Raw genomic sequence first — 25,378 nt, 5'->3', positions numbered from 1 at the left:
AAGTAATGGAAAATAAATTGGTTTGGGATTATCTTTTGGCTGCTGATTGTTATTTATATATTCTCCTTCTAAGACTTATAATTCCTCATGTTGATTCATGTTGTTTATTCCATCACTACTAGCCTGTGTTATATTACTATGTGCTTGGTAATACCTCCCATGCTGATGGATTTATGTATATCTTTTTCAAGTAAAACAAAATAAAGCGGGAGAGGTAGAAGGCTACAGACAGTGGGGGGAACTCTGAGTGAGGTATAAGACCCTTCAGCCTAGAGGAAACCTGCTAAAAATAACTGGTTTGGCTCTCCATTTTTCCCTTTGGCTCACCTCCCCCCACTCCAGAAGTCAGGGAGGGTGTGACCACCTGTGTTCTACTTGAAGCAAGTATACTTATAGCAGGATGCTTATAATAAGCACTTACTCAGTGTGATGAGATAATGGTTCTCTAGTTCACATATAATTAGTATGATAGTAATCACTCTAGTTGGCATATATTTAGTGTGATGTAATGATGTAATCAGTCTGAGGTATTTAAGAGTTGAGAGCACTGGAGGAGAAGAGAGCACAGACTTAGACTCAGACATGGGGAGGAGAGACTCAGACATAGAGGAGATGGAGAAAACGGGGACTTGCTCTTCCTGCCTTCATCACTTCTCCACCTAAGACCAAGGCTCAACCAGAGATCCTCCAGAGGGCTAGTATGGACATTACAATACTGGACTTGTAAATTGATTGAATATGATGAAGATCAAGTGGAATAATAAAGTTGTAAGTGTAGTATTTTAGGCCAAAAAAATTTGAGAGAATGCTAATGGTATTGATGTTACTTCATTGTCTATGAAACTTTTTAATAAAATTGTTACCTTCCTTATCCTTTTAACTAGAGTTGTTTTTCATTTGCTTTTTCTGAGATCATGATTGCTACTCCTGCTTTTTATTTTTTTAACTAATAGTTAATAAGAATTATAAATATAATTTTCCCATGTAGGGATATAAACAGTTTATTAAACTTTATTTAACTCCTTATGTATTCTCTTTCCTGTTTACCTTTTCATGCTTCTCTTGAATCTTATATTTGAAAAATTGAATGCTTGAAAATCCTTTATTTCATTGAATATTCATTTCATAATCCTTCATAATTTGAAGGATTGTGCTCAATTTCAATGGGTAGGTGATTCTTTGTTGTATTCCTGGATATTTGCCTTTCTATAATATTATATTCTAAGCCCTCTAATCTTTTAATGTAGAAATTGCTAAATTCTGTGTAATATTGGTGCCATGAGATTTGAATTTTGTTGTTGTTGTTGTGGCTGCTTGCAGTATTTTTCTTCTTGGCCTCAGAGTTTTGAAATTAGGTTATAATTTTCCTGCAAGTTTTTATTTTGGGATCTTTTTCAGATGATTGATGGATTTTTAAAATTCTATATTACCTTTTGATACTATATCAGTTTTTCTTGATAATTTCATGTCTTTTGGATCTATTTTTTTTCCAGCCCAGTTGTTTTTTCAATGGATTTTATTTTATTTTTTTGGTGAGGTATAGTTGGTGTTAAGTGACTTGCTTAGGGTCACACAGCTAGTAAATGTCAAGTGTTTGAAGCTGGATTTGAACCTAAGTCCTCTCAACTTCAGGACTGGTACTGTGCTATTTAGTTGATTCTACAAATGAAATAGTTTACATTTTCATTCTTTTCATTTTATTTGTTTGTGATAGCATCTCATGGAGATATTAGCTTCTACTTGCCCAGTTCTAATTTTTAAGGAATTATTTCCTTCCGGCTAACTTATACACTTTTCCATTTGGACAATTTTGCTTTTAAAGGAATTATTCTTTTCCATTTTGCTAATTCTACTCTTTGAGTCATTGTTTATTTTAGTGAATTTTTGTACATTCTTTTCCATTTTTGTGCTTTTACCAAGCTATCGATTTTTTTTTTCATGATTCTCTTGTATAATTCTCATTTCTGCCTGAATTGGATTGTACTCCCATTTTACCAGCTGAAGACAATGCCTGTCCTACAGTCCTAAATTGTTTTGGGTTAGAAAATTATTTCACTCCATTCTTGTTCAGTTTGAGGTGTTGATTAAAGTTGTTTGGAGGGGAGTTTGGGAGAGTTCAGGAAGGTCTCTGTCTTTTTCCTTACATCATGACTCTTAATGTCTCTTGAATGCCTATAGCATTAGTAGAAATTTGGAACTGGTTCCTCAGACAATATATAAGAAGTTTATCTTTGAATGTATGTTTGAAGTGCTAGTGAGATAACCTATTTAGAGACTTTCACATGTCAATGAAGACTTAAAATTGGATTTGAATTTGATAGGACTAAAGGTTTAGATTTGGGAGTCATTATAGAAGGTGACAGTGATTCAGATAGTCACTGAATGGCTAAAGAGTTTTGAGAAAGAAGAACAGAAAGCTAAGGATAGACTTGAGGTCTATTGAAGGGTTCTGTAAGGTTGGTAAGACAATAACAGTAGAAAAAGCAGTTAGAAAAATTCTTTAGCAGGATAGTATCATAGAAGTCAAAGGATGAGACAAATTTAAGAAACAATGGACAAATTATGCCAAATGTTATAGAACTATTACAGCTAATTGTGTTTTCTTTTCTCCACAGTGGTTAAAGTGAATAAGAGATGGCCAGTAATCACAAACCCCCTTCTGCTCGCCCTATTTCACGAGGAGGAATTGGGTTGACAGGAAGACCTCCTTCAGGAATAAGACCTCCATCAGCAGGTGTTCGAGTGGCAACTGGAGTAAGCTTTTGAAAAAATGTTATGTTCAAGAACAATACTTGATTATTGTTATTAATTTATTCACTATTGGGGCAACTCTGTGATAGAATGGGGTAAAGGGCTGAACTTGTAGTCAGAAGACTTGAGTTTAGATTCTGACTCAGATACTTAGTAGTATTATGACCTTGGGTAAGTCATTTAATCTTTCTTATTGCAAATCTTAAAGCACTATAGCATTGTTACCGTGTTTCCCTGATAATAAGACATTGTCTTATTATTTTTTTGGACAGAAAAACACCAGAGGGCTTATTTTCAGGGGAGGGCTCATTTTAATGAACATTGACAGCAATTTTAATAAACAGGTAAATGTGAACAAAAAAAAGTATCTTTATTCAATAATGATCATGTCATCTTCTTCAACAACATTGTTATAAGTGTCTATACCCTGAATTCCATCCTGGATGTCTTGCGCCTCTATTTCCTTCAGAAGAAGTGGACCCAATCTGTCATGTCCAGCAATATAGCTCTCTTTAAATGAACATGTTTTGTCCCGGTAACCTGCTTGTAGTGCCTTGGCGACACAGCTGTCAGTAATTTTATCCCATGACTTCTTCACCCAAATCACGACTTCTTGCATACAGGGCTTCACAAAGTTTCCACACTAATTTCTTTCCATTCTATTTTCAATGTAGTCATTGACTTCCATGCACAAATGGTCCTTGAATGGCTTGTTTATTGCAATATCTAGGGTGTGGAGATAGGCAGTCATTTCTGCAGGAATCATTACTTGATTTATTCTTCTCTCTGCAAGGAAGTTCTTCATTTCTTTAGCGCAGTGAGTGCTGGCTAAATCCCAGATTATCAGACCTCTTTGGTTACCTCGCATAACAAGTGGCAGCATTAAATCAACCCATTTTCTTATAGGCTTGTGTACACCAGGCTTTTTCGGTTTCAAGAACATAAGTTCAATCTTATCTTTCTTGCCCTTACTGATGATTAAAGGTGTGACTTTCTTTCCATTCAAAAGCATTGCCAAAGCATTTTCATAGCCAGTGGTGGGAATGTAGATTGACGTTACACCCCTGTGATGAATTGTTTGAGATCCTTGTCCCATAAACACTGCAGTTTCATCCATAGCAATCATATTGCAGGTTTGGTACTTGGAAATGTCGATCCTATCAATAAAGGACTTGAATGCAAGTGCATGTTTAATAACTTCAGCATCTTCCAGCTTAAACAGTGTTGTTGATCTTCTTAGGGACAGTTCATACAGTTGAAGGAAACCGTCTAACCAGTGTTGTGATGCTTTGAATCCTTCTGAGACCATTTCAAACTCTGGTGCCATTGGAAGGGCAAATGCTTGAATATCAGCCCTGCACACAACCAAGGCCTTTGCTCTCCTGTCAGCAATCCATTTACCAATGAAGATCTCCAAGTCAGGATATAAGGGTTGCCGACCTGATCCAGACCTGCACTTTTTCTCTTTTCCCTCATCCACCTGTTGATTGAGGTTATTATAATCTGCTCTCCATTTTCTGACCATTCGAAGATCCAAAAGTTTTTCTTTACAGAAAACTGCAAGATTCTTGCCATGTGACTCCTCTACAATTGCTTTATTGTACTCAACAGTATGGCTCTTCCTTTTTGTACTCATGTCTGGGGGTCAAAACAGACAGAATAATAAAATTATAACCATCAGTCCTTTTCACTCCATCATGCTCCTCAATAATGTTTTAACCCCATCATGCTCCCTGAGTACTCCTTCTATCCTCCATAATGCCCCCTGAGTTCTTTTATCCTCCATCAAGCCCCCTCACTCCTGCTTACATACCGGGTTTTTATGTTGTCCTGCCTCAGCTCTCCTCCGCGGCACTGCTCTCAATGGCGCCAGCAAGCAAATCACTGGGGAAGAACAGGATGATGCGCTCACTGCTGCAGCTCTGATTGGATGCAGCTCAGAGAGCGGCGTGCATTTTACCCAGGGAGGGGAAGGGGAGGATGGTGCATACAGAGGGTACTGTAATGTAGCGTGTAGCGCAGGGGATCACCTTCAGTACAGTAGCAATCTCAATAGGTTTTATTTTTGGGGGAGGGCTTATTTTAGAGGAATCTTACACAGTAAGGGGAGGGCTTATTTTCGGGATAGGTCTTGTCGGGGAAACACGGTAGCTATCATCATCATTATTTTTCCTTTGGAGTTTACAAAATGGAGAAGTTTTTTATGTAAAAGTTTTACAAGTTTTTGTTTTATTCTGGAGACATTCTTCTATAACATATTTGTTTTAAAATATTGCTGTTATATGTCAAATGAAATTTCTTTTAGGTGCTTAAGTATTCCTAGTTAAAAAAAAAATTCAGATGACTTTGTAAATACTCATTATTTTAGGCAGGCAAAAAAAAAAAAAATGATGAGCCTTCTTTGCTCTGACAGTTAATCTACTGCCAAAGCTTCATCAGTTTGGGCAGTTTGGGAAGAAAGAATAAATGGAAATTAAGGAAAATATCAGAGGATAAGTGAGAAAAATAAAGATATGTTTTGGAATAATTTCCTCCCACTCAGAAATGGGAAAGGGAATTAAAGTTTACCACCACCATTCCCCTTTCCCCCAAGAAAAAATCCAGATAACAAAAATTCTTTGAAATGTCACCATTACTTAAATATTACCTACTGTATATGTATATAGTTCAAGCAATAGGAAATAAATTCTATTTTCTTCCACATCATACATTATCCTCTTCAGAATTGGAAGGTGAAATCAGGCTTAATAATATAATTATATTTTAAGTAAAATTAATCATTTAGTTGATTTTGTGATGCCCCCAATTTGTACTTTTGAGTTCTCAGATGTGAGTGCTATTCACAAATTCTAAGGGATAATCTTGGGCTCCTGAATTTCTGCTTGTACCATGCAATTAACAATCAGCCAGTAATCTTGGTGAGCTTTTATCAAAAATATTAACACAAACGGAATAGCTAAAACATTCGCAAATACATAGTATATCTAGAGGACTAAAATGGTAATGAGGCACATACTTGTAGGTCAGCACAACTCACAATTCTGGATGGTATCTCTTCACTCTCCACAGCTTCTATATAGTTCACTACTTGGAAACATGTCTCTTCCAAATGGGGTAGCTCAGTTTTCTTTATGTGCATCCATAGTCTTCACCACCTCTAAATTTATTCTCTTAGGTGCAAATTTCAGATTGGGTGTATTTTGAGGCTAGCGATTTCCCAGGCAAAGAGATGGGAGAGTTGAAGTCTAACTGTCCCTGAGATAACTGATTAAAAACCAGGTTTCCTTGTTAAAAGCACTCACCTCAATGTATGGTGAAAATGCAATTTGTTTCCCTAATCTTCATCTCTTCACATGAGGCCAAAACTAAATAAAAGCTATTTGACCAGCAATCAGTAAGCAATTCTAGGGTACCCAGTAGGTTCTAGGGTTCTATTAGTATTTGAAAATGAATGACAATGCATAGTGGGAATAAAGAAAAAAATTTCTGTCCTTAGAGCAAGTTCATTGTCGGTTGGATTTTTATATACAAACAATCTACTTTGTAAATTATAGCCTGATTCAATCAAACCCAAAAAGGTTTTACCCTTATTATCTTATCTCTGTTTGTTCCTTACCTAATAAATTTGCAGAAATTTGAAAGGGACACACTTTTATATTTATATAATAGTATTGTGACATGATTATAGCCTGCACACCATTGGATCACCTGGTTCTTTTTAAATTGACTTTATGTTTCAGTGGAAGTATATATTATTTTTAAAATTTGGGTTTTTTTTTTTTTTTTTTTTTTTTTTAAGATGCCACCTGGTACGTCAAGACCTGCCTCTAGAAGTGGTACCATGGGACCTGGAGGAGTACTGTCTTCTCAAATCAAAGTTGCAGACCGTCCAGTAACACAGCAAGGTTTAAGTGGAATGAAAACTGGAATGAAAGGTATCTTTTAGAATGAGTAGATGAGATATTTCAATGCCATATTAATAATCAAAATGACAATGTGAGGAAGAAAGGAAGACCCATGCATCTTGACTATAGAAACACCCCTTTCTCTTTTCCACTCCCCCCTCCTTTCATTCTGTGAGACTTGGCTTCCTCTTGATGACACAGCTTTCCTGGCTCTGCTTTACTGCACTTTGTACTGAGACTCATATCCAACTGGTTGTGATGAGAGAATTGCAATACTCTATGTTCCTCATTGCCACATAAGTATTTCCTTTACTAACATCACTTCATAATCTCTTTTACTTTGGGGTTCATTTAATCTATAATCCATTTAATTCATTCAAGATTCTGATAGCTATTGTCAACCTGCTTCTAGGACACAGTTTTTCTTTCTTCACTGAATTCAGTGCCTGTCTCATTATATTCCCCAGTTCCTGCCCCTTTATTGAGGACTTTAAAATACCTATTAATATGCCCTAAAACAATTTAACTTTACAGTTTTTCAGCCTATTCAATTTCCCTATTCCTCCATCCCATCTCAGCAATCACAAAGTAATCATATTTGATCTTGCCATCACCCTCAAATATTCCACTTCCATATTTGTGAACTCTGAAATTCCAATATCTGATTATAATCTCATTCCACTTCTCCCTTTCCTCTTCAACTTCTAAGTGTTTTTTATCCTCTCTATTTGCTATAGCCCTCATTTCTTTCTTGCACTAGCTACATTTGCCTCCCTGATCTTGATCTCTTGGCAAATCGTTTCACCTCTACATTGTCATTTTCTCTAAATTTCCTTGAATCCTTATCTTATTACCATTCTTGCACTACCATACCTCAAACTTGGATTCTCCCACCATTTGCTACCTTTACTGTTATTCACATAGTGTTAAATGAAGTATGAAAAAAAATTGTGAGATAATGCTGACTTGGGTTCACTATCAATTCCTTTTACATAATCTTAACTGGACCCTCACTGCAACAAGGCAATCTTTTCTATTTCCCAAGTTGATTCACTGTCCCATAGATCACAGTGAATTTTCCAAATTTTTTCATTCCTCTTCAAACTTCCCATGCCTTCCCCAACCCCTACTCTCTCACCTAGGAATTTACTTCATATTTCCTTGAAAAACTGAGGCTGTTTGCTGAAAAATCCCTCTTGTCCTCTTCTTCTCAGCTTGCATCACTCAGATGAATGTTGCTATTTCCTTTTTTACGGCTCTCTTACACGAAGAGTGAGCTGCCTTCTTCCCATGTACAACCCTTCAACATGCACAAGTGATCTCATGCTATTCTATCCTCTTCTGCAGTTAGCTTCTCTATTATCTCTATCATTTTTTAACATCTTACCACTGATTTTTTTTTCCTACTATCTGAAAATTCAATCATGCCTTCCCCACTCCAAAAAAAAAAAAAAAATTTGTTCTATCTCTACCCACTAGCTATCAGCCTATATTTCTGCTGCTTTTTTGTGGCTGATTCCTTTGAGAAAATCACCTGCAATTGTTTTTTCTACTTTCTTAAGTCTTATTCTCTGCTTCACTTTGCAGTCTTAATTTTTGACTTCATCATTCAACTGAAGTAATCCAAAGTTATCAGTGATTTTTCATTTGCCAAATTAAATGGCTTTTTCTCATTTTTTTTATCCTTTTTGACTTCTTTACAAGTATTGACTATCAATCACACTCTTATCCTTATCTTTCCTTCTCTTTCTTCCAATCTGATACTACTTGATAGTCTCCTTTGTTGCTTTTTCATCTAGTATGGCTACTCTGTGGGCCACTCTAGGTTCTGTTCTAAACCCTCTTCTTGTCTCTGTATATACTGTTAAATTTCGTGATCCATCGGTTTCCATGCTTTCAATTAGCACCTCTCTTCCCTTGATTCTGAAATCTATTTATCTAAAAAATCCCAATTATTTGATGATTTACAGTGTTCTACCACCAGTTGCCTATTGGACTCCTTAAACTGGACATCTTAAATTCAACATATCCAAAACCGAACTCATCGTTTCCCCAAAATCTTCCCCACTTCCTAACTTCCATATTATTGTCAAGGGCATTGCTCACAACCTAGTGGTCATCTTCAACTTTTTTTTCTTCTTACCCTCTATTTCTAAACTGCAACCACCCTTATGTAGGCCCTCATTCCCTCAAGCTTGTATTACTGAAATGTCCTTCTGATTCATTTCTTTTGAGAAAAATCTCAAATCTTTTCCCACTCCAGTTTACATTTTCACTCAACTATCAAATTTATCTCCCTAAAGCTCAGGTCTGATCATTTTTACCTCTCTTCAGTAAACTCCAGTGACTTTCTACTACAATCAGAAACTATACCAGAGTCAAATATCAAATCATTTGTTTGAATTTAAAGTACTTCATAACTTGGCCATTTCCTATCTTTTCAGTCTTCTTATCCTTGCTTTTCTCTGTGTACTTTGCAATTCTGTCACATTTGCCTCCTAGCTGTTCCTTGTTCTTCTCGCTCTATGCATTTTTACTGTCTGGTTCTTAGGCTGGGAATTCTTTTTCCCCCTCACCTCTGCTTCTTAGCTTCCCTGATTTCTTTCAAGTCATATTTGCTCTTCTGCTAGAAGCCTTTCCTATCCCTCCTTAATACTAACACTTTACCTCTGAAATGATCTTTGATTTATCTAAATTTATACTTAGTGTTTGTTTCTGCCAGTTGGTATGTACCTCCTTTAGACTATGAGCTCTTTGAAGGGAGCGGTTTTTAAAAATCTTTCTTTATATTCCAAGTGCTTATCACAGTGTCTCTCACTTAGTTGAATTTGACTTGATTGAAAAGAAGCTGGATGTTACAGTGGATAAAACTCTAGATTTGGATCAGAAAGACCTAAGTTCAACACAAGCTCTGTGACCCTGTATAAGTTACTTAATAGCTATCAATTTCTTCAGTTGTAAAATAGGGATAATAACACCCACCTCATAGGACTACAGTGAGGAAAAAAATGAGATATTTGTAAAGTGCTTAGCTTTCTTCCTTCCCCTTTCTTCCTTCTTTATGCTTCCTTTTGAGCAGTGAACAGTAATATGACCAGTAAGTCAGGTATTTATTTAGTAACTACTTACTATATGATTAGGCAGTCATTATCTTCAAGAAACTTACATTCTAATGGGGGAAATAGTACGTAAAAGGAAAATTGAAAGGGATAAGGGAAGAGGGAAGTGAGGAATGGTTAATCTGGACCTTTCCCTAAAATGAAGGTTCTAGGAACAAACTCATCATTGGGCGAAGAGGCAGTGAGTAATAATTACTGATCTGTATCCTTCCCAAAATGGAGGTTCTAGGAAGAACTCAGTAATGGGAATAGCAGAACTGTGCTTTAGGATTATCAACTTGACAACTATATTGGAAGATGAAATAGAGTATGGAGCAAGTAGAATAAAAGAGACCAATTAAGAGGCTGTTGTATTACTACTGGGCTTATACCCCAAAGAGATACTAAAGAAGGGAAAGGGACCTGTGTGTGCCAAAATGTTTGTGGCAGCCCTCTTTGTAGTGGCTAGAAACTGAAAAATGAATGGATGCCCATCAATTGGAAAATGGTTGGGTAAATTGTGGTATATGAATGTTATGGAATATTATTGTTCTGTAAGAAATGACTAGCAGGATGAATACAGAGAGGCTTGGAGAGACTTACATGAACTGATGTTAAGTGAAATGAGCAGAACCAAGAGATCATTATGTACTTCAACAACGATTCTGTATGAGGATATATTCTGATGGAAGTGGATTTCTTTGACAAAGAGACCTAGCTCAAGTTTCATTTGATCAATGATGGACAGAAGCAGCTACACTCAAAGAAAGAACACTGGGAAATGAATGTAAACTGTTTGCATTTTTGGTTTTCTTCCAGGTTTATTTCTACCTTCTGTATCTAGGATATACTGTGGCATATTTAACATGTATAGGACAGCTTGCCGTCTGGGGGAGGGGGTGGAGGGAGGGAAAAAATCGGAACAGAAGGGAGTGCAAGGGATAATGTTGTAAAAAATTACCCTGGCATGGGTTCTGTCAGTAAAAAGTTATTAAAAAAAAAAAAAAAGAGGCTGTTGCATTTAAGAAGTGATGAGGGCCTGAACTAGGGTATTTGGATGTTTTAGTGAGAGGTATTTTGGAGAGAAACAGAGGGAGTCTGAGACAGAGACAGAAACTGACCGAGAGACAAAGAGAGACACTGAGAAAGAGAGCTATACACTCGGAAACCATTTTGATATTGGGAGTGGAGAAGAGGCCAAGATGAGTAAGAATGAAAAATCAAGTATGGCTCCCTGTTTGTCAAGTGATAGGAAGAATGACAATGCCTTTGAAAGAAATAAAGGAGTGGGGAAAATAGATGGTTCAGTGAATAAAGCGCTGACCCTGAGTTCAAATCCAGCCCCAGATACTTAACATTATTTAGCTGTGTGATCCTGGGGAAGTCTCTCAATCCCAGTTATCTGCAAAAAAATTTTAAAAAGAGAGAAAGAAAAGAAATAAGGGAGTAAGGAGGAAGTATGGATTTCTGGGAAAAGATAGTCTCTGTTTTTTATTAACTTTAAAATATCCATAGAATATTAAGGTGGAGATGTCCAAAAAGCAATTTGAGATGCAGGAATGGAGCTTAGAAAAGAGATAGGGGCTATATATGTAGACTTAGATAGAGGTGATACTTGAATTCATGAGGATATGAGATAACTAAGAAAGAATGTAGAGAAATGCCAGGAACAGAGAGAAAAGAAAATGTAAGATGTATTTCCCAAGTAAATAATTGTATTGATTTTAACTGTGATTTTAAACATTGTTTTCAGATGGGATAGGAAGGTATGAATAATGCCTTGTTGTACCTTGGTTAATGAGGGGAGGAAGAAATGGGGTGTATATAAAATTTTTAAGCTGTTCTCATCTTATACCAAGAAATATTTCCAAGATGTGTCTATGGTAAAATAAGAAAACAAGGCCATGTTCCATAGTCTGATAGTATTATTCTTTGATCCACCTTCATTGTTCCCTATTTCTGCAAAGAAGGGAAATAACTGAATTCTCACCTTTTTCTTCAGTGCAAAATGATTGTTATATTTAGATAGGCTTCAGTTTAATTTTGGTCATTCTGTTTATTTATAATAATAATAATCACAGATATTGTTTTCCTGGTATTAGCTCATGTAAATATTCCCATGTGTCCTTCATATTCATCATTTTAATGGCAGTTATATGCCATTATATTCATCTACAATTTTTTTAGACCTGTATCTTATGGATGTATATTTAGCTTGTTTCCACTTGTTTGTTAGTACAAAAAAGACTGCTATAAATAATTTGGAATAGAACAGGGGTCCTCAAACATTTTAAATAGGGGGCCAGTTCACTATTCCTCAGACTGTTGGAGGGCCAGACTATAGTAAAAACAAAAACTTTGTTTTGTGGGCTTTTAAATAAAGAAACTTCATAGCCCTGGGTGAAGAGGTTAATCGTCTTCAGCTGCCACATCTGGCCTGTGGGCCATAGTTTGAGAATCCCTGGAATAGAGTAATAGATTTAGACTTGGCATATAAATTTAGATTCATTCCTCTAACATCAGAGCTAAGAAACCAATCAGATGCATGTAAATGAGATTTCATCCTTGTCCCCTATATAAAACTTATCCATGATCCTTGTTTGCATAATTGAATGTCCTGGCAAACCTTTATATGGAATTGATACATAGGTATTCACAAGTTGCTATGATTATATCCTTCCTTTTGTGTCCTTTATTACTGTCTTCCTACTCCCTGGGGTCTCCTTAAATCTAGCCCTAGTGTGAATTTAAGTGCATTGTAATAAAAGCCCAGTGCTATAATTATTTACTAATCTGATTCATTAATGAAACATCCTTTAAGTATGCAAACTGCAGACTAGGTTTTATTATTAGATTTGTATCATACCATTCGTATAATGACATATAATTAAATGTTTCTTGTCATACTGTAATGAAGAGTGCTACAGGCAGGGTGATATTCTGGAAAAAGTACTGGGTTTGAAGTGAGAAGATAAATAGTTTTGAATCCTGTCTTGTCCACTAATTTGGTCATATAATCTGAGACTGACAGCTTTTCATCATCTGTACAATGGGACCATGATAACTGTATAATCTGTTTTATAATGCTACTGAGAGGACCAAAAGAGTAACATGTAATAAAACTCCTGCTCTTGAGATAAAAGAGAAACATTTTAATATCAAATTAAGCATTTTCTTCAATTTTTCTTGGTTTTTATTTCATTCTTTCCTTTTGTTGACTTAAGAAGAAATACATGAAGACAATCTTTGGAAAACTAGAGAATGATTTTTATATATACTTTGAATTTATGAAGTGACATTTTAAAACTTGGTTTTCAAGCAAAATGTAACATTCTTTTTATTTTTGTTGTTAGGTCCCCAGAGGCAGATTTTGGATAAATCTTACTATCTTGGACTACTTAGGTTTGTTGGATAAATAATTTTAAAAACTGTAATATTAATATTATAAACTATTTTCATGTTTAATTCAAGTTGTTTTTTTCCTTGAATCATTATTACATTGAATATTCTGCAAAATATGTTAAGATTGCAAACTAATGAGCATTTCTAATCTTGTATATAGGGTGTCCCAAAAGTCTTAATGCAGCTTTAAGCTTATTGGACAAAGACTTTTGGAACAACTTGTATTTATGTGTAGACTGTATTTTAAAGTGAAAGCTGCTAGATCCTGAGTAATCATTATTGTGGCTCCTCAGTATTTGAATTGTTTCTTTCTGGCTACTTGTAATATTTTTTCCTTGGTCCAAGAGTTCTGAAATGTAGCCACAATATTCCTTGGGGTTTTAATTTTGAGGTCTCTTTCAGGATGCATTTGGTGAATTCTTTTAGTGGTCATTTTACCTTCTTGAGTCTATGATATCTAGGCAGTTCTCTTTGATCATTTCCTGAAAGATCACTATCTTTTTTTGTTCATCATGTATTTCAGGGAGTCAAATAATCCTAAGATTGTCTCTCCTAGATGTATTTTTCAGGTCGGTTGCTTTCCCAATTAGGTATTTTGAATTTTTTTTTCATATTTTTTTCATTTTTTTGGTTTTCTTGACTGATTCTTATTGTCTCATTGAGTCATTTCCATTTGTTCAGTTCTAAATTTTAATGAAATATTTTCTTCATTTACTTTTTTTTACTTTTTGTATTTATCCAATTGAATTTTTAAATGAGTAGTTTTGTTCTATGGAACCTTTTTCCATTTCACAAATTCTGCTTTTCTGGGAGTTGCTTTCTTTTTCGATTTTATTAAATCTATCTTTTAATGAGTGATAGGCTTTTTCCATTTCACAAAGTCTATTTTGTAGTGAATTTTCTTCAGATAGTTTCTGTGTTGCCTTTTCCAAACCCTCTTGCAAAGTTTTCATTTCCTTTACCCATTTTTCTTCTAGTTCTCTTTTAAGATCCTTTTTAATTTCTTCTAATAGAGCCTTGTGTGATGGGTATCAGGATATACTTTTGGGGGCTACATCTGGAGACAATCTGTCTTTAGTTTCCTCAGGGTTTGAAATCTGTTCTTTTCTTTCACTATAGAAGCTGTCTATTATCAGTCCTCTTTACTTATTTACTCATTTTTTAAAAAAAAAAGTTAAGGTCTGCCTTTAGGGTGGGGGACCAGCCACAGCTATGCTGTGTCAGTGCTGATTCACTCTTGGGGCTAAGTGGGCGTGGCTAGGTCCCATGAGATTCTGGCATTTTGGGTTCAGTATTTGCTGTTTGTGTTGGCTTGCAACCAGGGCAGAGTGGCTAGCATTGCTGTAGATTCCTGTAGATTTCTCCCCCTAGTTTCTCTTCCACTCAGAGTCTGCACTGTGGTGGAGACTGCACCACCTGGGGATTCTGCTCTGACGGTTGTACTCAACTGCTTGTGCTTGTGTTTCCAATTGAAACAGACCTTTTCTGGCGATCTTTAAATTTATCTTCTGCTTATAATTTGTTGCATTCCCAATATTTGTGGGTTCTGCTGTTACAGAGCTAATTCAGAGGCTGGATTGTAAAGTGAGGTTTGTAAAGAAGGTCAGAGAGAAACATGTCATTTCCGCCATTTTGGCTCCATCCCTAGACTATGTATTTTAAAATCAGTTATTTTGGATGAAATTATGCTTTTATAGGTTTTAACTAGGGTTAAATGAGTAGAACTTTGCAAAGTTTAGAGAGCATTGAAATTACTTTCTTTGAACTTAGGACCAAGTTATCAAGAAGTGATTAAAGTAGGAAGCAGCTAGATGGTTTATTTGCTAACTAATTTTTTGAATTATAATGTTGATGTTATAAGCTCTAATTTCTAATTATAGTTTAATTAATTCCCAGGCAATGAATTAAATAATTAATTCTCTGTATTGCAGAGAGAGTTGCCCCTTATGCATCTTAAGAATGCTCCCAAGGCCTGATTTTCCCTGCTGTGTTTCCCCATGATGATGGCTTCATAATGTTCCAAGGTTTTTGTTTTCTCTCTAGTTGAGATGAATTGCCTCAGGAACCAGCTGTGTGTCAAACTATCCTATCTTTAGGCCCTTCTAAAAAGGAAAAAATCTTAATTTTAATAATGGACATCTGAGTGGCACAGAACACCAGGCCTGGAATCAGCAAGATCCGAATTCAAAACTGGCCTTAGACATTTACTATGTGATGCTGACAAATCATGTATGCCTGTTTGCTTCAGTTTCCTCATCTGCAAAATGAATTAGAGAAGGAAATGGAAACTATCTTTGCCAAGAAAACCCTAAATGGGATCATAAAAAGCCGGACACTACTGAACAATAACAATTTTTAATAAAATGATCATTTCTATGATAAACACACACACACACACACACACACACAGATTGTTATGGAAATAACAAGAGTTTCATTCAACCTGTCAGTCTATAAGTATTTATTAAGCATCTAATTCATGCCTAGTGCTAATCAATTTATCTCTTATTCTCCATCTGCCTTTTTTGCCATCTCACTACCCAACAATGTAATCTTCACTTTTTTGATTTTTGTCCTTATGACACATTATCTGTATCCTTTTTTTTCTATTACTTTAAATTCCTTTTGAATTCAATCTTCTTCTAGTTTTTCTAATTTGCTTTTTTATACCCCTTTTCTCCTTAAATATCTTTGGGTGCTATGAGACTCAAACACAATAGCAAGATGGAATATTGGTCAATTTACAGATAATCCTAATTTCATATAGAACTCTAAATTGAATCCAGATGAAATAAAATAACTGTTTCTTCTCCATGACCTTTTCATTGGCACCAGACAGTTATAGGTATAACTAATAGAGACATCATTTTACATGTTAGGTGCAGAAGTTGGGGAGGTGGTAGATGTATCACTATCAACTCTGCCTCTATGTCCCCAATTGGACCCAAACTAAATGATGTTTGTTTAATTTCTGTTGATAAATAAAGTCTATATGTCTGAATAGTCATAAATATCATTAGACTAAGAAGCACCTAAAGCATATCACTTAATTCTTCATTTTTGCTTTAGTCAAAATACAACCACTTAAGAGCTTGCTTTTTGTATGTGGAAGTATTACAGAAGTAGTTGTAAAGTTATTAAGAACTATTTAGAATATTATTAACTGTAATTAATGACTTGACATAGTTATTTCATATTTGAAATACCATTAAGGTTTTTCCATTTCTTTTCTGTAGAAGCAAAATAAGCGAACTCACAACTGAAATTAATAAGCTCCAAAAGGAAATAGAAATGTATAACCAAGAGAATTCAGTGTATTTGTCTTATGAAAAGAGGTGAGTCACATACTATCTAGAAAAAAATGGTCAAGTGTTTGCCTTTTTTATATGTAGAGCATAGGCATTTAATATGATTTACTATAGGAATCTATTCCCAATTTCTTATTATAAACTTTATTAATTAAATGAATATTTGTCTAGTATATACAGTTGCTATTACTAGGCATTGAGAAATAAGACTCTCTCTCTCTTTCTCTCTCTCTCTCTCTCTCTCTCTCTCTCTATATATATATATATATATATATGAGAACTCTCTAATTGATAGTATATTGCACCTGTTCTGGCTCTGTTATTGACTAGTTGTTTGATCTTGGCAACTCAGTTAATCTTTCTAGCCCTTGGTTTCCATATATATAAAATTGTAGGGTGGGGGTTGATGACGTCTAAATATTTCTTCTAATTCTTAAAGTTGCTGATACTATAATTCTATGTAAGGTTAATTAAGATAAAAATTAATATGATATGTATAAATGTAATAAATGCTAAACATAAATAATAATAAATATAAAGTTAATGAAAGATAACATAAGATGTTATGAAGTAGTGCTTGGTTCAATAACAGCTAAATCCTTTGGTCAGCAAATATGTGGAAAAATATTTTTGTAGATTAGAATCATTTAGGAGAGTTTCATGGTATGATTTGCAAAATAGGTCACTTTTGAATAGAACAGGAGAAAGATGGTATTCTCGATACAGGAACTGTTGTTTAAGCAGAGGTATAGAAGCAGGATTACTACAGAATAGTGGAATAACATCACATTTCATAGTCTATTGTAACCTCTCCACTCTGAGACTACTAATTGCCAGGGCCATACATACCAATCTTCCCTAGATAGACATGGAGAAGAGACTGATGCTAAGGTGCCAAACATCCTTTCTTTATTGGTAATCTCAGCAGGGGTTAGCAGGAAGCAAGAGCAAGTGTATGTATGTCTCTGTGGCTCTCTCTCTGCATCTATGAATCCCTCTACCTCTCTGCATCTCTCTACTTCTCTTCATATCTTTCTTTTTGCCTATGGCCTCCTGCCTCAGAGGCCAAGCCCCTTTTTACCTCCTGGGTCCACCCTACCAGCTTATATGGCATACATGGCAATTCTCAGAAGGAAAGTCCCTAACATATCCTAACAGTCTGTAAGAGAAGCATTCTGAAAAACATATATTTACTATTGTTATTAACAACTGTTATTGTTACCATAGCAATGGTATGTCATAACGTATGACTAGAAAAAACTCTGGTTTTGGAAATCTTACTATGAATGGTTTGCATAAATTATGTTTTCAAATATGTTGAACTATTTTTATGTGTACAGGGCAGAAACTTTAGCTGTTGAAATCAAAGAATTTCAAGGACAACTTGCAGACTACAATATGGTAATTTTCTCTTTCTAAAATAATTTTTATTGAATGATTTAATTGCCTTTTAAGTATATTTTAAGATATTTTAGTAGAATAGCCAAATTAAACATTTTCCTAATAATAGAGGTAGTTGTTTATGGATAAATAAAAATTGATAATAGAGTAATTTTGGTCACATGAGAGGTGTCACAATCGTCTACGCTCTATTTTCTTAACAATAGACAGTAATCCTATTAAGATATAATAGAAGAAGGGAGTTTTGCACTCAACACTGTAAACAAACTAATAGGAATTTCCAAATTTTCTTCCTGCAGAGTAAAAATCAATGGGAGGGATCTGGGTAAAGAAAAATATATCACTGGATATTCTGGAACTCCAAATTCAAATATTTATATTATGAGGTTCAGTTTAGTTCTTTATCAGGGACTAAAATTATTACAACCTCTCAGAAACCAAGAGAAACTATTTCTCTTTCCTTAGAGAAATTCTGAGGAAGAAATCCTCAGTAGGAATTTTTTCCTACTGAGAAGGAGCAGTAGTAGAAGTACAGCTATAGTAAATATCATATAGCTTACAGATATCATGAAAATAAAATTAATAGTTCTCTAAGCTTATTTTGTTGTATGTGCTTATTTTTAAAAATATAAGACTATAAAACTAATCAGTTTTTAGTGACCATAGTGGCTTAATTTGTATAGGAAAAAAAATCCTAAAAAAAAGATATGAGATCTTGTCATTTTGGTTCTTCCTTCGAGTGATACATTTCAGAACTAACTTATGTCTGCCCCATCCTGTTTAACTCTTATCCATGTTTTCATAGAAATAGAGAGGAAACAATTTTTGCCAAATATATAGATTTTGAAGTAGAAAATTTTTTCTTAGGCATCTAAGTGATTATAGAACACAATAAATTATCTATTAAAATGGCAATTATCATATTGATATGAAGATAGGCCTCATAGATCTGGTTGAGTTAAGTCAAATAGTACTTGATTTTTATAAAAACTGAATGATTGGTGTTATTTCTAAGAGTGTACTACATGTAATTTTCTTTTCACTGAGATTAATTGTTTGGGTAAGATAGTATTTTTGGCGGTGACATTCAGAGCAGTACAATAATTTAATAATAATTTTATTTTCAAAATATTTCAAAGAAAGTTTTCATCATTCATTCTTAGAAAACCTTGTGTTCCAAATTTTTTCTCCCTTCCTTCTACTCACCGATAGCAAGTAATTCAGTATTATGTTAAACATATGCAATTTTTCTGTATGTATTTCCCCAATTATCATGCTGTACAAGAACAATCAGATCAAAAAGGAAAAAAATGAGAAAGAAAAAAAAAGTATGCAAGCAACAAAAAAGGTGAAAACACTATGTTGTTTACATTCAGTCCCTATAGCCTTCTTTCCAGGTGCAGATGGCTCTCTCCATCCACAAGTCTATTGGAATTGGCCTGAATCACCTCATTATTAAAAAGAGCTATGTGCTTCAGAATTGATTGTTGCATAATTTTCTTGTTGCTGTGTACAATATTCTCTTGGTTCTACTCACTTCACTTAGCATTAGTTCATGTAGGTCTCTCCAGGCCTTTTTGAAATCATCCTGTTACTCATTTCTTATAGAACAATAATCCATAATGTTCATATACCATAACTTATTCAGCTAGCCTCTAACTGCTGGGTGTACATTCAGTTTCCAATTCCTTACCACTACTAAAAGGGCTGCTACAAACATTTTTGTGCACGTGGATTCTTTTCCTCTTTTTATGATCTTTGGAATACAGACCCAGTTGAGACACTGTTGGATCAAAGTGTATGCACAATTTGATAGTCCTTTGAGCATAATTCCAAATTGTTTTTCAGAATGGTTGGATAACTTCACAATTCCACCAACAATATATTAAGTGTCCCAGTTTTCCCACATCCCCTCCAATATTTATCATTAATCTCTTACTATCATCTTAGCCAATCTCTGAGAGGTTGTCTCAATTTGTATTTCTCTGATCAAAGTGATTTAGAGCATTTTTTCATATGAATAGAAATGGTTTTAATTTCTTTATCTGAAAAATGTCTTTTCATATCCTTTGACCATTTATCAATTGGAGAATGTTTGATTTTGTTCTCTATATGTATCAGAAATGAGGTCTTCGTCAGAAACCTTGAATGTAAAGATTTTTACCTTTCTGATCTTGTCTGCATTGGTTTTGTTTGCAGTACAATAATTTTACAGATGTACAGTCACCTCTTAGGTACTACTCATAAGATTTTATTTTAAAATTAATGAACATTATGAACATAATGAAATGAGCATTAATGAACATCTTTGTTTATTTAGACTAATTAAGCAGATATCACAATGTTTAATAATTTTTTGAACAGAATATACTATCTCATAAAAATTAAATTTGCTAGGTTAATCTTCTCTTCATGTATTTATATTTTTCATGTCACACATTTCACCTTTTTGAAATAGCCTTCCTACCCAGTCTTTCTTTTATAACTTTGCCTATTGGGATTATTTCTAAGACTGACTAATTGTAATATTGGTTAACTGCAGAGATGATCCTTAATGACTAAAAGTATTATGATATCTTTTTTAGTTAGTGGATAAACTCAACACCAATACAGAAATGGAAGAAGTAATGAATGATTACAACATGGTAAGATTTACATAGTTTTTTATTATTATTTATTATTTTATTTTATTCTGTGAACTTAAGATGTTGCCTCTATATAATGCAAGTCAATTTTCCACAAAATATAATGTCTATAAAATGAAAGTCTTAACAAAATTTATCTGCTAGTTGAATATTAATCGTGTTTCTTAACAATATTCCAAAAGATATGCAGTGTCTTTGTTTATTCTCTATTATGTAGACCTTTTAAATGTTTCAACCTATAAAGCCATATCTGAAGCCACCTCATATCCTGCTTTTTATTTGGGAAAAGAAATCTATATTTTATCTTGTCTCCATTTTCTTATTTCTGGTATTATTTTAACACAAACTGAGCTAAATGTTACTGGAAATAAGAATTCTTCCTTAGGCAGGGATAGGAGTAGGAGCTGGACCTGTGATTTCATTGGTATAAGAAACTTATACTATGCTTCTACCGTTTCAGGGAGGAGATATTTCTTATTCTGACTTAGTCTTAGAGAATTGACTAGAGCACTGAAAGATTGAGACTTCCCTAGAGTCACAGAGCCAGTATGTGTCAGAAGTATGACTAAAACTGATATTGACTCCAAGGCTGGCTATCAGTTATATTATGTTGCTTTTACAAAACAGAAAATTGATACAGAATGGACTATCTAAATGAAAGTAATTCAGGTTGTTTTACATATGGGACAGAAGAAAAATTAAAGTGAATTTTGTAAAATCTACCCAAGTTCTCTTTTGATACTTCATTATGGTACTGTGGTGGGATCTTGGGATCTTCATGTTGTGCTAATAGAGCATCAGCTCTAGCTCTGGCAGATGTAACCAAACTAGAAAATCTTTGAAAAGGAGCTGATAATTGATTGTATATGTATTATTCAAAAGTTAGGGGCAGGGAATTTTTCATTGACAGTCTTGCTTCAGGATCTTTAAATATTGTTTAAAAGGATTCTATTTTCTGCATTAATAAAGGGATACCTATATCTCCCAAATCACAGATCCTTGAAATTTTGAAATAAATATTACAGTTTGGGGTCATCTTAGATTTTGGTTCATTTAATTCATTTAGGGTTCTTTAAAAAATATTACTGATTCACTTAGAGAACTTTTGAATTTATAGTAAATAGAATAAAATTCTTTCATTAGTCTATAGTTTTAATAGCACATAAATAGCTTAATTCAAAATTGTTTGTGCCAAACTTGAACTTTTATAGCATCTGTAGGGGTAAAGTAACATGAGTATATCACCGTCTAATGGGACATGTTGAGATTTTTTTAACCTAATTTTAGAAAATCAGGCAATGACTTTTATTGAATTCTTTTTTGTATGCTTAATCAGCTCTATATGGATTAAATTCATTTCGTTTAGATACACATATTATTTGTTTTCTCAGTGGACAATGTAGTATTTTTTGGTTGGAAAACACTACGTTCATGGGGGGGGGGGGAAACGTTAATCTCTTAGAAAATTATTGCCAATAATGTGTTTAATCTTTTTGTTATTATTATTATAGCTTTTTATTTACAAGCTACATGCATGGGTAATTTTTCAGCATTGATCCTTGCAAAACCTTCTGTTCCAATTTTTCTCCTCCTTCCCCTCCATCTCCTCCCCCAGATGGCAGGTAGACCCATACATGTAAATATGTTAAATACAATATATACATACATATCCATACAGTTATTTTGCTGCACAAGAAGAATCAGACTTTGAAATAATGTAAAATTAACCTGAAAAGGAAATGAAAAATGCAAGTGGACAAAAACAGAGGGATTGGAAGTGCTCTGTAGTGATTCACACTCATTTCCCAGAGTTGTTTTGCTGGGTCTAGCTGGTTCTATTCATTATTGAACAGATGACATTGATTTGGCTCATCTCATTGTTGAAGAGAGCCACGTCCATCATAACTGATCATCATGTTGTATTGTTGTTGAAGTATATAATGATCTCCTGGTCCTGCTCATTTCACTCAGTATCAGTTTAGTGCTTAATCTTGCAAGGATATTAAGTAACTTTTAAATGAAATCTTTTTTTCAATTTCATTAAGCTTTATGCATTGAGTAAAAGTCTTTGTTTACAATTTGTCATTTAGTTAATTCCCCAAAAACATCATGTAAAGAAAAATTATATATGTCTTTAATGTTATTTTCTGTCATTAACATTTCTGGTTAATTATCTACACAGCTGAAAGCTCAAAATGATAGAGAAACCCAAAGTATGGACATAATATTTACAGAAAGACAAGCGTAAGTACATGGTTATCTTAGACTGCTTCACTAGAGAGTTTTATGGGATGATTCAAGGGGTCATGTTTTGGAATAATAGGCAGAATGATGTTGCATGTCATGGAAAGAAAAAGGAAATATGAATCAGAAGACCTAGGTTCTCATCTCATCTCTGTCACCTGTTAGCCATTTGATTTTAGCTTAGTCATTTATCTTTCATGGTCTTCATTTTCTTCATCCATAAAATGAGGGTGTTGGACTAGAATAAGAATCTTAAGAATTGGAAGTTGTCACGAAGGTTGTCTGATACAAGCCATAACTTTCTATAACATCCCAAGACAATGACTATTCAGCATCCATTTAAAAATCTCTGAAATGATTACTGCCTATATAGTGCTTTTACTTCTGAACATCCTTTATTGTTAGGAAGTTTTTTCTTAATCAGCCCTTCTGTAGTTCCTTCCTTTTGCTTATGTTCTAATATTAAACAAAAGAAGTCTTAAACCTTCTTACATAGGATAACCCATCAAATACTTGAAAATGACTATCATTTTTCTCTCTAAGACTTCTTTTCTTCATGTTAAAGATTCTCAGTTCCTTCATATGGCATGATCCTCAATCTCAAAACCATCATCACCCCTTTCTCAGTATATACTGTAGGTTGTTAGTATCCATGCTAGCAGTAGATGCATTTTTTGGCACCAGATCTATATTCTCTCATTTAGAGAACTTCAAGTGAAATTGGCTTCTGCAATGAATTTAGTCTTAGAGGGTTACCAAGGTTAAATGATGTCCCCAAAGTCACACAAATAGTATATTGTTGGTAGAGAAATTTTAACCCCTGTCATCCTAATTTTGAGGATATTCTATATTCACTCTGTTATGTTGCCTTTCTAGATAGTGAATGTATAAATAAGTGATGTTGACATTAACATGATCCCTAATAAGTACAACTTGTAGAAAACTCAAAAATGAATATACTGTTCGTGTTTTGTACTATCTCAAATAACAAATATCTTTTTATCTCATCACAGCATCTATAATATTTGTAGAGGCAAGAAATATAATTCATCAAAATTGTCTAACCTTCAAAAACATAGTCCAATACCTTTTACCTTCTGTGCGCTCAAAAACATATTTGATAATTATAATCATGAATTGTAATAATTATAAATAAAGAGTAAATATTATAAAATATATTTTTGATGTTCAAATATTGAATTTTGGAAAAATCAGATAAATATTTACAGAAATATTTTTATTGTACAAAATTCCATTTGAACAGATGTTTCTTATCTTTTGTAAATGTATTCCAATTTCTGCTATCCCACTTGTAATTTTTTCATTCATCCAGCAAATTTTTATTGACTGTCTTCTGTGTGGTAAGTAGAATAAAAGATGCAAAATTATATATAACTAGTCCTTGAAAGATTTGCAGAGTTTAGAAAATGACAGGAATGATTATATTACATTTACATAAAATTTTAATCCATAGTTAGTTTATTCTTAGATATTATTTGTAAATAACAGGTTTGAACATTCCATAAACTATAATTTTGTAATTACCACTAAATTAGCTTCAGAATGTGATATTTCAAGTATAATTGACATTTAATTAAGAAAAATGACACAATCTTAGTAGTATATCCTAAAATACCGTAAGAGTTTTAAAGTATAAAAGAAATTTTGTATGAAAGTTTCTCTTTTAATTTAAAAATAAATGAAACTAAAACCAAATAATTTTGTGAAGTTGATTTCATGAATTAGAAAAACTTTTAAGTTAATTGTTATCTCAAACAAATGTATAGGGAACAATTTTATCTTTAAGTGTTCACATATAAAGGGAACAGGACACACTATACTAATATAAGAAACAAGAAGAAATATGCAAATTTTAATATTGACTTTTTGTATTTCCATTCACTACTGTTACAATCATTATATGTTCTGGTTAGTTTGACCTTGGCTATTATCATTACTATACCAAATCATATAAGGGAATGACAGTATCTTAGACTTCAGTCTAATATTATGGCAGTACCAACAACTTTTCTTTTATACTAATCAGTCAAAAACCATGTGTCAAAAGTTTCTTCTAGTCTTCATGTTAAGCACTGATAATACAGAAAAAGTAAAATTGATCTTTCCCCTCATGTGGTTTATGTTCTAAAGGAGGAATAAATAGGTAATAGATAAATAGATACACATATGTATAAAATACGTACATTCTAGAAGGGAAATAACCTTTAAAGGTCTACTAGTTGATGGACTAGGAAGGCCTAATTGAATGTTTTATCTGACTCCTTAAGGAAGCCTGCTTCCAGGAGTTTTTTGTTCTGTCTAATGGTTCAGCATCGTTTTATCTATATATGTTAGTTAAATTATAGCTACATAGCTATGCTTTTGATATAGTGTTGGTAAAAAAAAAAAATTCATTTTTTAAAATTTTGGAATTGATAACTTTTAAAGCTTTAAAGATGTTCTTTGTTTAGTTATCAAATAATATTTTACAATTGCAAGGTATAGACAGTACTATTAGAATATTGGAGAGGTTGATTCCCTGTCCTTTTGTTTCATTAACAATCCTGAGTGATAAATGAAACATTAAGTTATTACAATTAAGTAATCACATTCCACAGTAGGTT

General features: G+C 33.7%; 1 protein-coding gene across 5 annotated transcripts in view; it reads left to right on the top strand.

Annotated features, from left to right (window-relative positions):
• Positions 1-25,378, top strand: part of IFT74 (intraflagellar transport 74) — a 186,074-nt gene that overhangs the window by 39,853 nt on the left and 120,843 nt on the right. For 4 of the 5 annotated variants that reach the window (XM_051961493.1, XM_051961486.1, XM_051961467.1 and 1 more), the window contains 7 exons: positions 2,616-2,754; positions 6,551-6,686; positions 13,108-13,156; positions 16,393-16,491; positions 17,805-17,865; positions 20,451-20,510; positions 22,693-22,754. In XM_051961493.1, the coding sequence (XP_051817453.1) occupies positions 2,635-2,754; positions 6,551-6,686; positions 13,108-13,156; positions 16,393-16,491; positions 17,805-17,865; positions 20,451-20,510; positions 22,693-22,754 (587 nt within the window). In that variant the 5' untranslated portion in view covers positions 2,616-2,634. The remainder of the gene's footprint in view (positions 1-2,615; positions 2,755-6,550; positions 6,687-13,107; positions 13,157-16,392; positions 16,492-17,804; positions 17,866-20,450; positions 20,511-22,692; positions 22,755-25,378) is intronic. The other variant, XM_051961502.1, reaches the window with a different exon arrangement.

The sequence above is a fragment of the Antechinus flavipes genome, chromosome 1, assembly GCF_016432865.1.
Source record: "Antechinus flavipes isolate AdamAnt ecotype Samford, QLD, Australia chromosome 1, AdamAnt_v2, whole genome shotgun sequence".
Classification (NCBI taxonomy): Eukaryota; Metazoa; Chordata; class Mammalia; order Dasyuromorphia; family Dasyuridae; genus Antechinus; species Antechinus flavipes.
The sequence above is the reverse complement of the archived record's forward strand: the minus strand, read 5'-3'. Positions and strand labels throughout refer to the sequence as shown.